A 15466-nucleotide genomic window follows, 5' to 3' on the forward strand; every position below is an offset into this window, starting at 1 on the left:
GTTCTGGAGGGCTATCGAGAAAGCGTCACTCCGAAGAATTTGGAGCAACGAGAGACGGTCTTCCACAGACACCTCGACTGCTTAGTACGACATCCTTGATCGAGGACTGATCACCATCTATTTCATTTCTTCTTCCTCTTAATTCTCACCCGTTATTCTCAACCACAGTTTCACCCTCCCACCTCCACAATCCTCACCTCCGCAATCTTTGCGCCTTCGCTGTGAGACACTCTCTTCATAGTGACCCTTCATTCTCAGACTTGCCTCCTTTTGAGGCAGGCAGCAACAAGATGAGTGACATTGTCATCAACGCGACCATCTTCCACGAGCGCCTTGCCACCCTCTACAACACATGGAAGAATGACAAGAGATCTCCCGATGGCGTCTTTGGAGCCGCTGATTCTCTCGTCATTGTGACGGGGAAAGCAGACCAAGATACCATATACCATAAGAACAATGCCGTTCATGTGAGTCACACTATGTCGTGAGCCCGCGAAACAACAAGCATGACACGGATCCGCTGACTGTTGTACAGTTTTGGCTCTTGGGCTACGAATTTCCTGCGACTTTGATGGTGTTCACCCCCGCCGTGCTCTATGTCGTGACAACTGAGAAGAAGGGTAAGATCATATCCTCGTCCCAGTTTCACGATGACTGTGCACATTATCTAACAGTCAATAGCTAAGCACCTGTCCAATCTCAAGGATGGCAAAATCCCCATCGAGATCATTCCCCTAGCCACAAAAGTGGCAGACAGCAGAACCAAGGCTTTCGAGAAAGCAATCGACCTCATCAAAGGCGCAGGCAAAAAGGTGGGATTCGTACCCAAGAATGATGCTCTTCACGGTCCATTTCCTGAAGAATGGTACAAAGTACTCGGCGACGCGTCAAAGGAGGTGGAATCAGTCGACATTTCCAATGCCCTAGCTATGGTGTTCGCCATCAAGGATGAGACAGAATTGCGTAATATGCGTACTGCTTCTCGAGCCGCGAGTGGCCTCATTTCCAATTACTGGGTTGACCAAATGTCCGAAGTCCTGGATCAAGAGAAGCGTATCAGCCATCGCGCTCTCGCTGATCGGCTGGCTAAGAAAATCGACGACACCAAGTTCTTCAAGAGCCTCTCCAAGATCCCGAGCGATTTCGAGAATCAACAGCTCGACTGGGCTTATGGTCCAATCGTCGAGAGTGGTGGACAGTATGACCTCAAATACTCAGCCCAACCCAATGAGGACAATCTTCATTCAGGGTGTATCATCGCTGGAGTGGGTTTCAGATACAAAACTTACTGCTCGGTCGTGGCACGGACATATCTGATTGACCCAAGCAAGTCTCAGACCTCCAATTACAAGATGCTACTTGCTGCACATGATGCCGCGTTGAAAGAAATAAAGGATGGTGTGGTCGCAAAAGATGTTTACAACAAGGCTCTTGGTGTCATCAAGTCACGAAAGCCCGAATTGGAGAAACACTTTGGCAAAGATGTCGGGGCTGCCATTGGTATCGAGATCAAAGACAGCAAGATTGTTTTGAACGGGAAGAATCCCAAAACACTTAAAGACGGCATGACCATGAGCTTGACCACCAGTCTCTCAGATCTGACCAACGACAAACCTCAGGACAAGAAAGGCACGAATTACAGTCTCATCATCACAGATACCGTGCGAGTCACCAGAGGGGACCCAGTCATCTTCACAAAGGAGGCCTCCACAGATCTCGATTCAATCGAGTTCTATTTCAAGGATGATGAAGAAGAGACTAAGCCCAAGCAGGAGAAATCCAAGAAGCCTGGAGCCAGTGCAATAGTCACATCGAATATCAAATCATCTCGACTTAGAGGTGCAAATCGCACAGACAACTCAAAAGAGGAAGAAGAGGCTCGTCGACGCGAGCATCAGAAAGAATTGGCCACGAGAAAACAGCGCGAAGGCCTAGAAAAATATGCCGAAGAGACTGGAGATATGAACGGTGATTCAGAGAAGAAATTCAAAAAGTTCGAGTCTTACAAACCTCATGCACAATTGCCTGCTAAGGTCAAAGACATGATCGTTTGGATCGACCTCAAGGCCATGACTGTCATTCTCCCGATCATGGGTCGTCCTGTTCCGTTCCATATCAATACGATCAAGAATGTCAGCAAGTCCGATGAAGGAGAATATACCCACCTTAGATTCAATTTCTTGTCTCCCGGTCAGGGTGTGGGAAGAAAAGATGATCAACCATTTGAAGACGCTTCTGCACATTTCGTCAGATCCCTAACTATTCGATCAAAGGACCAAGATCGTCTATCAGATATATCGGCACAAATCACAGAATTGCGCAAATCAGCTGTCCGACGTGAGCAAGAAAAGAAGGAGATGGAAGACGTTGTTGAGCAAGACAAGCTCGTTGAAATCCGCCAGCGGCGCCCAATCAAACTGCCGGATGTTTATTTGAGACCTGCGCAGGATGGTAAACGTGTTCCTGGAGAAGTTGAGATCCATCAGAATGGTCTGAGATACCTATCACCGTTGCGTAACGATCACGTCGATGTGGTTTTCTCAAACGTCAAGCATCTCTTCTTCCAACCTTGTGTTGGTGAGCTGATTGTCATCATTCATGTTCATCTTAAAAATCCCATCATCATTGGAAAGCGCAAGACCAAGGATGTTCAATTCTACCGAGAAGCAACCGATATGGCTTTCGATGAAACAGGTAATAGGAAACGCAAGCATCGGTATGGTGATGAGGAGGAATTCGAACAAGAACAAGAGGAACGACGACGACGGGCTGAACTCGATCGTGTCTTCAAAGGCTTTGCCGAGAAGATATCGGATGCTGCAAGAGAATACAACATTGCTGTTGATATTCCCTTCAGAGAACTCAGCTTCAACGGTGTGCCGAACCGAAGTAACGTCCTCATGGCTCCTACTACGGACGCATTGGTTCAGTTAACCGAGCCTCCATTTACTGTTATTACTCTTGATGAGATTGAAGTAGCTCATCTTGAGCGAATCCAGGTACGTAAACACCCTCGCCATATGTTTGAAAGTGTACTGACCGTGTCTAGTTTGGACTCAAAAACTTTGATCTTGTCTTTGTTTACAAGGACTTCCATCGACCGCCTACTCACGTCAACACAATTCCTGTGGAGTCACTTGACCGAGTGAAAGAATGGCTCGACAGTGTTGACATTGCCTACACCGAAGGTCCCCTCAACTTGAACTGGGGCACAATCATGAAGACCGTTACCACTGATCCACATGGATTCTTCAAGGATGGAGGCTGGAGCTTCCTTGCAACTGATACCGACTCCGAGGGTGAAGCAGAATCGGAAGAAGAATCGGCCTTCGAGATGAGCGATTCCGACTTGGCTGCCAGTGAGTCTGAAAGCGACGAGGAGAGCGATTTCGACGATGATGCCAGCGCCAGCGACGATGAAGGCGAAGCGGACAGTGGTTTGAGTGATGAAGGTGAAGACTGGGATGAAATGGAGAAGAAAGCCAAGAGAGAAGATCGAGGAGCCGGTGAGGCAGAGGATGAGGACAGAGGAAACCGAAAGCGCAAGAGATAAGCGATGCAAGGCTGTGCTGCACGATAATGGTTCTGGAGCTCGCAACATGGGGCTTGTCTTGACAGTATGGATGACGCACACAAAGAGGTAATGTCCCCCGACTTTGCATGGATCTTGGGCAGCTATCATCTATTCTCGTTATGTTCTGGTCGCTCGGAAGGGATTAGAGCAGACTTACCTCCTTTCATTCAGCCCCTGGCAGAACAGACGCCCAGACCGGCCCCATGCCTGCCACCTTTTGATCAACAATGTATTGATAATTCATTTCTTGACTATGAAATCGAATGAAAAGTTCATTATGGATAAATTGCCCACTTCCTGCGATTTGTCGCACACCAGGGATATCTCAGGCTCGCTTCATTTTACAGTATCTCAACAATTATGTTGGCGCGGAAAGGATGTCAACAGTACTTGGTAGCCACGCAATCAAGTTCAGCCAGCATTCCGATCCGGCGGCTCTTTACCCAGAAGATGTCTGATGAAGAAATCCCTCTGCCTCCTAAGACAGTACGCACTGCTATACCCGACGCCATGGCCAGCACCAGGCACGAAGACGAGATCGAAGTCCTTGTCCGCCTTGATCAACGCATCGACCACCTGCATCGTGCTCGCCGGATCCACATTATCGTCCAACTCGCCCACGATCAGCATCAGCGCACCTTGGAGGCGATTTGCGTGCACGACGTTCGAGGACGCGTCGTACACGTTCTCGTCGACCGGCCAGCCCATCCACGCCTCGTTCCACCACAGCTTGTCCAGCCTGTTGTCGTGGCAGCCGCTGTCGGCCACGGCAGCGCGGTAGAGATCGCCGTGCCACAGGAGTGCCGCCAGCGCGCTCTGCCCGCCCGCCGAGCTGCCGAAAATACCGACGCGCGTTACGTCCATCCAGGGTCGGGTGGCGGCGGCGGCGGTCAGCCAGGCAATGCGGTCGGGGAATCCCGCGTCCCGGAGGTTCTGGTGGCATGTGTCGTGGAAGGCCTTGCCGCGCCAGTTCGTGCCCATGCCGTCGATGTGCACGACGATGAAGCCGTGTGCCGCGAGCGTGTGTTGGCGGATGAGTGGGGAGAAGGATTTCGGCACGAAGAAGTCTTGCGGCCCTGCGTAGATGTCTTCGATGATGGGATATCTCTTGAGCGGGTCGAATGTCAAGGGAAGGACCATGATGCCGTATATCATGGTGTGGCCGTCTCGCCCTGGTGCCGCGAGGCGCTGGGCTGGTTGCCAGCCCGTTTGCGGGAGGGTCTGGAAATCGCCTTCCTCTAAGGTGAGAATGGCTTTTCCTGTGTCTGCGGCTCGGAGGACAGTTCGTGGAGCCAAGTCGACCCTGGACCATGTGTCGACCAGGAAGATCCGGCTTGGGCTCCATTTCCAGGTGTGGGTTCCGTCTCCCTCGGTCAGGACCACGAGGCCAGAGCCGTCGTAATTTATCCTTGCGAGATGTGAATGATAGGGGTCTTGGTCCGCGACAAGTCCCAGTGCTGTGAACCAGATCTGTTTCCGGTCGTTGTCGACGTGATCCACCGAGCGCACTACCCATTCGCCTTTTGTGATCTGATTCTTCAGCTTGCCTTGACCCAGGTCGAACAGGTATAGGTGATTCCATCCATCACGTTCACTGGCCCAGATCAACTCGTCTGTATCGTTTATGTGGTGATGGTAGGACTTCTGCGAATAATCTATGAACGTGTTGCTGGTGTCTTCAATGAGGGTCCGCACGGTACCGTTGGTGGCCATGCCAACGACTCGAAGAACTTGATGACCTCTCCGATTATATTCGAAGCGGAACTCTGAACCATCAGAGTTCCATCCAATGCTGTTGATTCGATATGGGTTGGGAAACAAGCAGTCGTCAGTCTCGACTTCGACTCTTCGGGTTAAATCGAATAGGCGAGGTCGGTCGACGCGCCTTCTGTCACCTGGTTTCAAGTATTGCGTCTGCTTCAGTCGTGGCTGACGTTGAGTTTTGGGGCTGGATTCGATGTGATATAGGGTCCGATCTTGGTCAAAGGTGTGCTGAAACGCGACTGCATGTTGGTCGTTAGGCGATATGAATATCTTGTCGGCGTTGAAGGGTTGTCCACTTGTGGCCGTGCTGGACAGTGGGAGGTCGCCGTCATCATGAGTGTGGAGCCAGAGGTTGTGATCTTTTATAAAAAGTTGAAATCTTCTCTCGGTCTGGTTTGTTGAATTGTCTTCTATCTCTCCCGACTCAGTCGTGGTCGCATCTTGCGCCTTTCCCACTGGAATTGCAGGGATGAGTCCAGTTTTGATGATTGCAATTGAGTCATCGCCATTGGCAACGAAAGTTGCAACGGCCTCATTTCCTTCGGACTTTGCTACACGCCAAACGTGGCCCTCATACGTTGACTGTTTTTGAGATTCACCAGCCTGGATGTTGCTGTAGTGTTTTTCATCTCCTTGGAAGTCGATCCAGAATATGGAAACTGATTCTTTCAACTCATTGACGAAATTGATGTTGGTTCTGGTGGCTGAGCCTTCGGAGACCTTCTCCTGTTTCAACGGCTGTAGGCTCTCTTGTGTGAGATCTCCATCGTATTCTGTGAGGCAGCTGTGCTGGAATCGAAATTTCTTCTCTCCGATCCTGAACTTGATGGTCTTGCAGTCTTTACTCGCGTCAACATGAGTGAAAGGGAGATTCGTTGCATCAGCATGTATTCCTTGGGAGTTCAGTGCCTCTGCAAGTGCAGTGTGGTCGAATGCCGGAGCACGAAGCGCATGATGAGCATCCACGTAGATAAATGAAGATTTATTGTGGCAAAGACGACTATGATACCAGAAATGATCGCTGCCCTTTATCCATTTTGGATCAAAACTGGTATTTGTGTAGGCATCCTTCAATCTTTCTGTGTTTGCTGTTACCGGATCCAGGTCTGGTGTTGTTGGTTCTGAAGCAGCAGTTGATTGTGACATGTGGTGCTGATTGGAGCGGTTGAGGAAGAGATGAATAGATTCTCAGATAAAAGAGAAAATATTACCTATGGTAAACCGAATATTTCGCAAGCAAGAGCACGTACCATAGAAGGTCAATTGTAGAGGAGCTGTTAACTTAACGCCAGCAAGGCACAGGTTGTAGCCTTGAGCGCCTGATTGAAAGGATCCAAAGTCTGACAAAGCTGGGAGAACCGTGTGAGATTTCGAACGATGGCACCGGTATACTACGAATACCACTAAATGCCTAACGCCGAGATTTCTTAGTGTTCCCAGATGAGGGACCTAATGAGCTAGAAGATCCGCTGTTTCGATATAGTTGTTGACCGTGGCGTAACAAGAGTTGCAAAATAGTAGCCAAGCACTAGTGGACGAGATAGGGGTAAGGCTTTGTCTGGTACTCCTCCAAATAAATCCCTTACCTACTCCGCCTAAATATCTACCTAGCTCGCTAGGCATGTAGGTAAGTTCTTCCACTGTCCAATAAAATATAAAAGTGCTGGTTCGAATTCCCATGCTATCTAGCAGCAACATTACCCGAGTAGGTAGGACACAGTTACATGTGTGGAAGTTGACAAGATGCTACCGATCTGACATACCCAGGTACGCAGCAAAAACATACAGCAGGGCTCGTATCTCTGACCTTGTCTCGCGAGAATTCTTGCACTCTAATGTCTCCATCAACCATGCCAACAGTGCGCTGTTCGACTTTCGGCTCGCGTGGATCCAGACTCGGTCTCGAAGCAGCACTAGCCTCCGAGATTAAGCTATTTGGCGATAGCTTCTACACCTGAGCTTGACATTGACTCCCGACCTTAACTGTTGTCGGAGCCTTGGCGACACTGCCAAAACCATTACAAGATGGTGGGAGTCAACTCGACCACACTAGGCCTACCAAGCATGTACTCTAGGTACCTTTGACCACTTCAAGCTACGATGCTAACCCGTGCAAAGACAAAGTATTTCACCTGTTGACTTGTCTACTCCGTAGCTAGATAAGTACGCTAAATAGCCAAGACATGTCCGCCGAGACCATGTGGCGCCGGGCTGAATTCATGCTTCAGCTGAGCGGAACGGCAAACACCTCTTGGGCATTCAGCTTGTGCTCTCGACCGTTGAATACGAACTCCTCAGCAGGATTCACAATGATGGTAAGGATACGGGGTATATTTCCCACCTCTCACTCCCACCTCTCTATCCCTACGTTCTTTGTACTTGGTATCACTCTCTAATGATGTTTCCACCGCTCGTTCTTTGGCTGTTCTTGCACACCCTCGCCACTGCTACTGATTGTCCTTCGGGATATACACTGGACACCGGCCCTATTCCTGAAAAGCAAAACATAGAATGGCAACTGTGCGATGAAAATCAGATGACGGTATGGGGATTATCGACACCCAATTTGGAGTGTGGCTCGATAAGGGTTCCCCTTGACTACACCAATGCCTCACCTGGTGTCCTCACGCTACAACTTACACGGCTACCGGCTGATTCTGCCGTTTCAAATGGAAAATCGATCGTCATGAATTTTGGAGGCCCGGGGGAGCGTGGACTTAGCGCTTTGGATCAAAGCTACCTCGAGTAAGTACAACAATTCGAGCTACTATTGCATATTGACGCGTTCTAACAGGGACTCTGGGAACGCGTATCACATTGTGTCATTTGATCCCCGAGGTGTGGGGATCACCATTCCTTATCAGTGTCCAACCCTAACAACCTCTGACATCGGCGAGCAAGCACAGCAAGACATTTTGCTCCCTTTCGACAATCCCGTTGCACTGAGTGCGCGATACTCGATATTCACGGAGCAGGGGGAATTATGCGGCAAGACAGAATACAATGAACTGGGTGAGCTCATCGGCACCGCCTTCGTTGCGCGAGATATCAAAGCCATCTTTGATGCATTAGATGAGGATGGCTATATAAGATACTGGGGATACTCCTATGGCACGGTTCTCGGTGCCACCCTAGCAGCAATGTTCCCGGACAAGATTGATCGAATGGTTTTGGATGGCAACATCAATCCTACAGAGTACTACCACGGCCTCTTTGAGGAGTCTGTCAGTAACAACGACCCTGCTCTGCAACACTTTTTTGAGACATGTGCCGAGGCGGGTTCAGAGTACTGTGCATTTGCTGTGTTTGCATCATCAGGGGATGAGCTTCAGAACCATTTCTACGAACTCCTTGAAAATTCTAGAAATCGAACTTTTAGATTGGTCGATGTTGATGGGAATGGAGTAGATTACAGTTACAACGACATTCAAGGCACCATGTGGGGCACACTCAAGGAAAGCCCAAGCGGGTGGAACAGGACTGCGCGGATCATTGCTGATTTCTACCAGAATCTCACAGGTTATCCCACAGACATAAGTTGGGATCATAGTAGCACAGGTCCCGGTGACGAATCAACTGGATCAGATACCTTGAATGCAATTACATGTGGCGACTGGGATGACATCGATGGTACTCTAGAAAACTGGGATTACTGGTTGAGTCTCTACAAGAACAGGAGTAGACTCGGTGCACCACCACAAATCGATCTTCTTTACCAGTGCTCGACCTGGCGTGTGAATGCTCGAGGTAAGTACACGGGCAAGTTCACGGATGTTGAAACTAGGACACCTATTCTCTTTGTGAACGGTCCATACGACGTCGCCACACCCCTTACGTCGGCCCAGAATTCAAGCGCAGGCTTCCCTAACAGCAAAGTGCTCACTCACGGTGGTGTGGGCCATTGCTCCGATCGGGAGAAATCAGATTGCACGGTGAACAAGGTCAGGTCCTACTGGCAGACAGGAGTGCTACCAGATGTCTCTGAAATTTGTCCACCTAACAACAAAAACCCATGGATTGATGATGCCGGGGATTTCTCACGCCAGAGGCTACGGAAACGGGCTCGAGCAACTCAGACTGTCGCACCTGACGCTCGGGTTCTGCCAGACATTATCGAACGAGATAATACCGAGCCTTCGACCACCATAGCTTCCGATCTATCCATCCCAGCCACTTGCACGCCTCTGTCTGGCGGCAGCAGTAATACAAGTCCTGCGCAGCTGCAGCAAAGTCTCAATGATTTTCGGGAGCTTTGTGACGGTGTAGGCAATGATAAGTGGCTGTTAAGACTGATGTGCGACAGCATAGGATAATGCTGCTGTGCTGCCCTGGACTTCTCAATCTTGACGCTCTGGAAGCGAAGAAGTCGAGGCCATGACCAGACCAAGGGCCAGGAATTGATGAGATGTTTTTCTGAAGAGCAAAGAACCATCTCATGGTACCAGCCAGCTGCTCGAGGAGATTCCTGTGGCTACCAGTTAAATTCGGGCGCGTCCGTCACCACACAGTGAGATGCCTCAACGACGACCTGGTCATCTGCATCCATGAGGTATTCTTCTTGATATGAAATTCGATGGCGGTTACGTCATAGCTTCTCAAAAATACTCCTGGAACGGATATATGTTCTACCGAGACGATGGTAGCCGGAAGCTAATTTTCACCGGCAATGACGAATTGGACCTGTGTGGGAGATGTTGCCATGCTATCCAAGCCAGCGATGAGAAGTTCGTACTCACATCCGTAGTATCTTGGAGAAAGCCAAAACGTGCACATGCTTCTTGTGAACATTCTTTTGTGCTGCGTAATCAGTTCAAGATAAAACGTGGCAAAGAGCACATGTTAGAGATAAGAGGATTCCTTCCCTCATGAGTTACGGACGCTGCACGGCGATAGCATAAGTGAGGACCTAATTATGCGAGCATTATACCCGGCACATAGAGGGCGTGAAGAATCTATGCTGAAGGAGCAAAGAGTTGATGACGGTCGACTGCCGGGGCACGATTGTCAAAGGCTACGACTCCTGACTCCGTAGTTGAACTGAAGTGCTGCGGTGGGCATGCAAAGGACATTTGGGGCGGCACCGAGGCACCTAGAAGGCATGCCTAAGATGGAACCCAAGGAGCCACCCAGAGCCACCCAGAGCCGTGCACAGGGCAATCGGCTTCAGGCACGCCGTCCCAGCGAATCGGGGAGGTGTAGATGGGGAAATGATGCAGGGAAAGGAAGGTCGACTCGGAATTGGGGAAAATGGAAAGCGCACGAAACGAAGCATGTGATCAGAAAACCATCATCATTCAATTGCTGCAGCCACTTTCCACATCCTCTCCCCAGACTCAGACTGCGCACACCACACTATACCACACCACTTGTACACTTCCACCCGCCGCGCTTTCTACCTTTTATCCGTACTCACTCACAACCACATCTTTCTACCGCCTTCAAGTTCTATCCTTTCTTCCTCTCCTTCATCCCCTCCTTTTACGTCCTTACGACATGTAGCGACCTCCGTGGTCACCTACCTCACCACCCTCGGCTCAACCCAACCCGACACCGCGACCAGTCTCCCTCCCACACCGACTCACTCCTCGCAATCGCACCTGCGATCCACCGCCGGCTTCATATCTTGAATTGAACATCGACCCCCATCCCTCTCCTCGATAGTTGTAGATGGCCACTCATTCACCCAATCATGTCTACACCCTCCCTCCTCCCTTTTCTCCTCCTCTCTCCGCAACCCGGACCTCCTCAGACATCATAAAACCCGCTTCCATTGACATCGACATGATGAGATCCGAGCATGATCGTTCCACAAGAGCGGCTAGTGTCCTCTCAGGAATGTCGGCTGAGGACATGGAGGCTGCCGAGACCCTAAACAGCCTACTTGAACAAAGTAATATTCTCTCCTCGCTTCCTCGGATCTTTGCACACCGCTGACATGTGACTTTTCCAGAATACCACTCACCTAGGCAAAACCCTCCCACTCTAGTCCAGACTCAGGTCACCTTCGAATCGGATCAACCCGAACCGCTCCTCAGGCTGTTCACGAGCCAATACCCTCTTGCTGGCAGTCTTATTAATGGCTCTTTGTCTGCCTACAAAACCACTCAGTCATATATTCCCGGCGCCGAATGGACCGAGAGGAATGTTGGCCTACCCATCGCGGGTACTGTCGCAAGAATATCCGGTGTCGAAGGTGGTTTGAGGTGGGCTCTGAAACCAAAGCGCGACGGACGTCCTTCCAGCGCTGCTCGGACACCAGACGTCGAGAAAGGCTATTCCGACATCACCTCCGGCGGTACAGACCGTCCATCCTCCGATCTGGCCTACTCCGAGACTCTACCCGCCTACAGCCCTGGTGATCGTTCTCCACCTTACAGCGAACAGCAGATTCTTCTTAAATCACGCGACCGACAACCACCTCCCGGATGGCGTCAACAACTCGTCATCTCCACAAGTGGTCTTGGTGTCGCAATGAGTGATGACTCAATCAGAAGCCTTCGCTACTGTCTGAGCTGGTTAAGGTGGGCAAATGGACATCTCGGCGAGGCAATCCAGAATCTCAAGAATCTACTAGAGAGATGGGATGAAGGTATCACCCCTGGCGAACATCCTGCACCCATGTCAGTCGCCAGCATGACCCAGAGCCAAGAAGAGCGACGCCAGGCGGCATTATCAGCACGCATTGCCGCTTTGAAAGCTGATGTCCTCAAAACACTCAAAGATGTCATTGCCATTGTTTCAAATTACGCCGGTGGCGCATTACCCACGAACGCACGTGAACTTGTTCACAGACATCTGACCAGCCTTCCACAGCGATTTAGTCTCGCAAACATGGCCGGAAACAACCCCACTGATGGATCTGAAGAAAGTTCCAACGATTCTGAAGCTGCTCAGTCAGGACGAAGAGTCATGTTACTCGCCCAGGAAGGCCTAGACATGATGACGCAAGTCTCGAGGGTGGTCAATGATACCCTAGTCAGTGCCGAGGGCTGGTGCGAGAAATTGGGCCGTCGCACCAACTCACAATCTCAGCAACCAATGCTTCTCGATGAGAAATCAGATAACGCTTCGATGCGAAGTGAGACTATTGCACCGAGCGATAGGACAATTGAATCCAGCCACCAGCAACAATTTGGTGATGATGTGCATATGGAAATGTAATAACAATACGCGAGAAACTTGTGGAATACAAATAGCGTTGGGGAACGGTCAAAAAGAAGCGTTCTTTGAGAGTTTTGGGTGTCGCAAGTAGGCAACTACGAGGGTCTGCAACGGAATGGGAGTGTACAGCGTTGGGATAGTAGGAAACTCCTAAAAGTACGCTGTCTAGCATGTTGCCATTTATGAAGGAGAATTGAATGCGAAGTTCATATTTATTTCTTGACAACTTCTAGGTTTATTCGAGGGTACTGCTGAATCGTCTTGATACAGCACTCGGCGAAGTGACGAATTCTAACACAGCCTATCAAGTAACTAGACACGATAACAGACGAAGCTGTGTGGAACAGTAGTATCTATCTCTTTGGAATCATGCAGGGCCCTCAACTTTCATGCCTCATCTCACTCTCTACCTTCGAATGAAGTTGTCTGGCTATCGAGCAGCAACATTCCGCGACCGAACATATCAAGCTAGCTTAGATTAGATAGTCGGATCTACATATGTACAGGGCATGAGCCCGCGAGCGCTCGCAATCTCGAAATCCTTCTGTCGACAAATAATTTGAGTCTTGTTGTATGTGAGCAGTATGTATGTCTGTATGTACGTACTGCCAACTTTTGGCGCTAATCGTGACCCACCCAGTCTGTAGATTTTATCGTGGAGGCAGACTGATGAGGGGCGGCGAGGCTCGGCCCCCTAACCAAAAAGGAAGTTAAGGGGCTAGTTAGAATCTCAACGAGGAATGTACTTATGAGTTGCAGGGCATTGGAACTGCAAGTACCTCCACGGTGTAAAATTATACTCTAGATTTCGGCTCGGAATCTGGTACACTATAGCTTGTCTGCCCTGTGCTGATCTTCGTAACTAGAATGGTAGAATGACAACTACAACCTCCTCCCTAGCGACGCTTTGGACAACATGTGCATGCGATGCCACTGGCGAGCGACAAAACTTATCAAGCCACCTCAAGGTACACTACTTTAAACTCGACACTGACACCAGCTAACATGCTTCATAGAGTAAATAGTTGCTCGGCACCATCGGCCTTCAGCTTCCTATTGGCGCGCACGAGCAAGAACTTCATCAACATGGCCGAAAGCATACTGATGACCGTCGACGCCATCATCAGCAGCATAGCCATGACGTACCGTGGCCCGTCAGACTTAGGAAAGAAGTACGGTGACCAGATGTTGCCGAGCTGGCTGAGGAGATTTATAATGGCAGTGGCACATGCGCGCTTCTCGGGCGACTGTGATAGCGTGTTTGCCGCCCAGCTGAAGACTAGAGCGTTGGACGAAAAACAGCCGCAGATGTACAGGAAAGCGGCTGTGTATCGCGCCGCCTTGTTCAGGGTGGCGACAGAGATGATGAACCCGATACACGAGAAGACCATTGGAGCTGACATATGCCACCCACGCTCTTTGCGGCGGTCGCTGCTCAGCGCGACGGCGAAGGCGACCACTGAGGCTAGAAGGTATGGTGGCGCGGTCAAGATTAGGGTGATGGTATTATTGCCTAGGTCAAATCCTTTGACGATCGTGGGAAAGAAGTTGTTGAAGCCATAGGCGCTGTGGTTTCCGGTAAGCATAATCACCTATCATGCGTCAGCGGTCTCGATGGAGTAGGGGTACGCGCACAACTTACGAAAATCCAGGTTTTGATGTCCTTGACGGCAGCGGCAAGACCGCTCCAAACTGACCCGTCAATCGTCTTCTCTGAGACACGATCGCGGCTGATACGGTTGACAGAGATTCGTCGTTCCTCCTCCGTCAATAGCCACTTCGCCGAGCCAGTGTTGGCGCCTGGAAAATCGGGCAAAATGAACATGGCGACCAGAGATACCAAGAAGCTGCCAGAGCCTTCGAGAATGAAGAGCCACTGCCACCCGGCCATACTGTGAACGCCGTCGAGGCCAGAGAATATGCCAGCCGCCAAAAGCCCTGAGAACGCTGTCGCCAGAATCACGCCTGAATAGAGCAATGCAGTGCGGACGGCCAATTCCTTCCGAGTGTAGTAGCAAGAAAGGAGATACATCGCCCCAGGAAAGAATGGCGCCTCCGCTACCCCAAGAAGGAAGCGAACGGCGATCAACTGACGAAAACTGTGTGTTGCGGCAGTGGAGGCGGATATGATGGACCAGAGAGCAGCCCATACAGGTATATACAGCGAGGGCCGGGTGCGGGTAAGGAGCATGTTGGACGGGAGTTGCATCAACATGTAACTAGTGAACTCAGCGATTGGATTTTGGGGACAGGATGGTGACGGCTTACCCAACATTCAGAACGGAAACTGCGATGTTGAACTGGTTGCCCTTTAGATTAAGGTCATCTTCAAACGAGTTGAGTCGAGCTTGGCTGAAGAATATCAGCATGTAAATATTCGTGGCGTGGATTGCGGTCACTCACGCGATATTGTTCCGGTCCAAGTAGTTGAATAAATATAGAACCCAGAGCATGGGAACGAGGGTGTAGTCGAGCTTCCGGACCAGTCGCTTCTCGATGGCTCGGTATTCCTCGCTAATTTCTTCCATCGCTTCCACCGGTACCTCCTTGAGAACATCGATGTGGTCAGAGGCGGCTTTGGACTCTGTTTTGAAATCCATATTGGACTGGTAATTCTCCAAATTTGAAGGGTTGTTGTCTAATAGCAGATTGTGTGTAATGTTTTACTGGTCTCTGGCCCGAGCCCGTTCTTTGAATTTCTGGCTTTGGAACAGCGTACAGCGCTTCTACAAATAGTCAGTTCGACACGAGGTGAAATCGATATGTGTCCGTGATACATAGTAGACAGTAACCCCAGGTTCCCCAGGAGCGGGTTGCTCCGTTGGGATATATCATGCTTATCGAATCAGCTGAGGTCACAGGTCCTCCACCCTATTGAATAATATGGTTAAAGGAGTGCTCCGGCTTTCTGGGCCCCGTTAGGCCAAGGCTTAAGACGAAAACTTGGGGTGGGAGCTCCACTCAAGG

At 50.2% G+C, this 15466-nt stretch overlaps 5 protein-coding genes across 5 annotated transcripts; 3 read left to right on the forward strand and 2 right to left on the reverse strand.

Moving 5' to 3' along the window:
* Nucleotides 1–290: 290 nt before the first annotated feature.
* Nucleotides 291–3553, forward strand: SPT16 (FACT complex subunit spt16; the record flags this gene model as incomplete). Its single annotated transcript, XM_064854483.1, has 4 exons — nucleotides 291–467; nucleotides 536–620; nucleotides 682–2999; nucleotides 3050–3553. 4 exons carry the CDS (start codon nucleotides 291–293, stop codon nucleotides 3551–3553), a joined length of 3084 nt encoding a protein of 1027 aa, XP_064709209.1.
* Nucleotides 3554–3985: 432 nt separating this feature from the next.
* LTR84_010951 (uncharacterized protein) lies at nucleotides 3986–6484 on the reverse strand (the record flags this gene model as incomplete). Its single annotated transcript, XM_064854484.1, has 1 exon — nucleotides 3986–6484. The coding sequence occupies one exon, from the start codon at nucleotides 6482–6484 to the stop codon at nucleotides 3986–3988; it is 2499 nt and encodes an 832-aa protein (XP_064709210.1).
* A 1252-nt stretch (nucleotides 6485–7736) lies between these two features.
* LTR84_010952 (uncharacterized protein) lies at nucleotides 7737–9651 on the forward strand (the record flags this gene model as incomplete). Its single annotated transcript, XM_064854485.1, has 2 exons — nucleotides 7737–8083; nucleotides 8133–9651. The coding sequence occupies 2 exons, from the start codon at nucleotides 7737–7739 to the stop codon at nucleotides 9649–9651; spliced, it is 1866 nt and encodes a 621-aa protein (XP_064709211.1).
* A 1522-nt stretch (nucleotides 9652–11173) lies between these two features.
* On the forward strand, nucleotides 11174–12499 carry LTR84_010953 (uncharacterized protein; the record flags this gene model as incomplete). Its single annotated transcript, XM_064854486.1, has 2 exons — nucleotides 11174–11228; nucleotides 11289–12499. The coding sequence occupies 2 exons, from the start codon at nucleotides 11174–11176 to the stop codon at nucleotides 12497–12499; spliced, it is 1266 nt and encodes a 421-aa protein (XP_064709212.1).
* Nucleotides 12500–13509: 1010 nt separating this feature from the next.
* LTR84_010954 (uncharacterized protein) lies at nucleotides 13510–15099 on the reverse strand (the record flags this gene model as incomplete). Its single annotated transcript, XM_064854487.1, has 4 exons — nucleotides 13510–14091; nucleotides 14142–14718; nucleotides 14768–14851; nucleotides 14903–15099. 4 exons carry the CDS (start codon nucleotides 15097–15099, stop codon nucleotides 13510–13512), a joined length of 1440 nt encoding a protein of 479 aa, XP_064709213.1.
* Nucleotides 15100–15466: the final 367 nt, after the last annotated feature.

Source organism: Exophiala bonariae (assembly GCF_035927105.1).
Source record: "Exophiala bonariae strain CCFEE 5792 chromosome Unknown scaffold_5, whole genome shotgun sequence".
Lineage (NCBI taxonomy): Eukaryota > Fungi > Ascomycota > Eurotiomycetes > Chaetothyriales > Herpotrichiellaceae > Exophiala > Exophiala bonariae.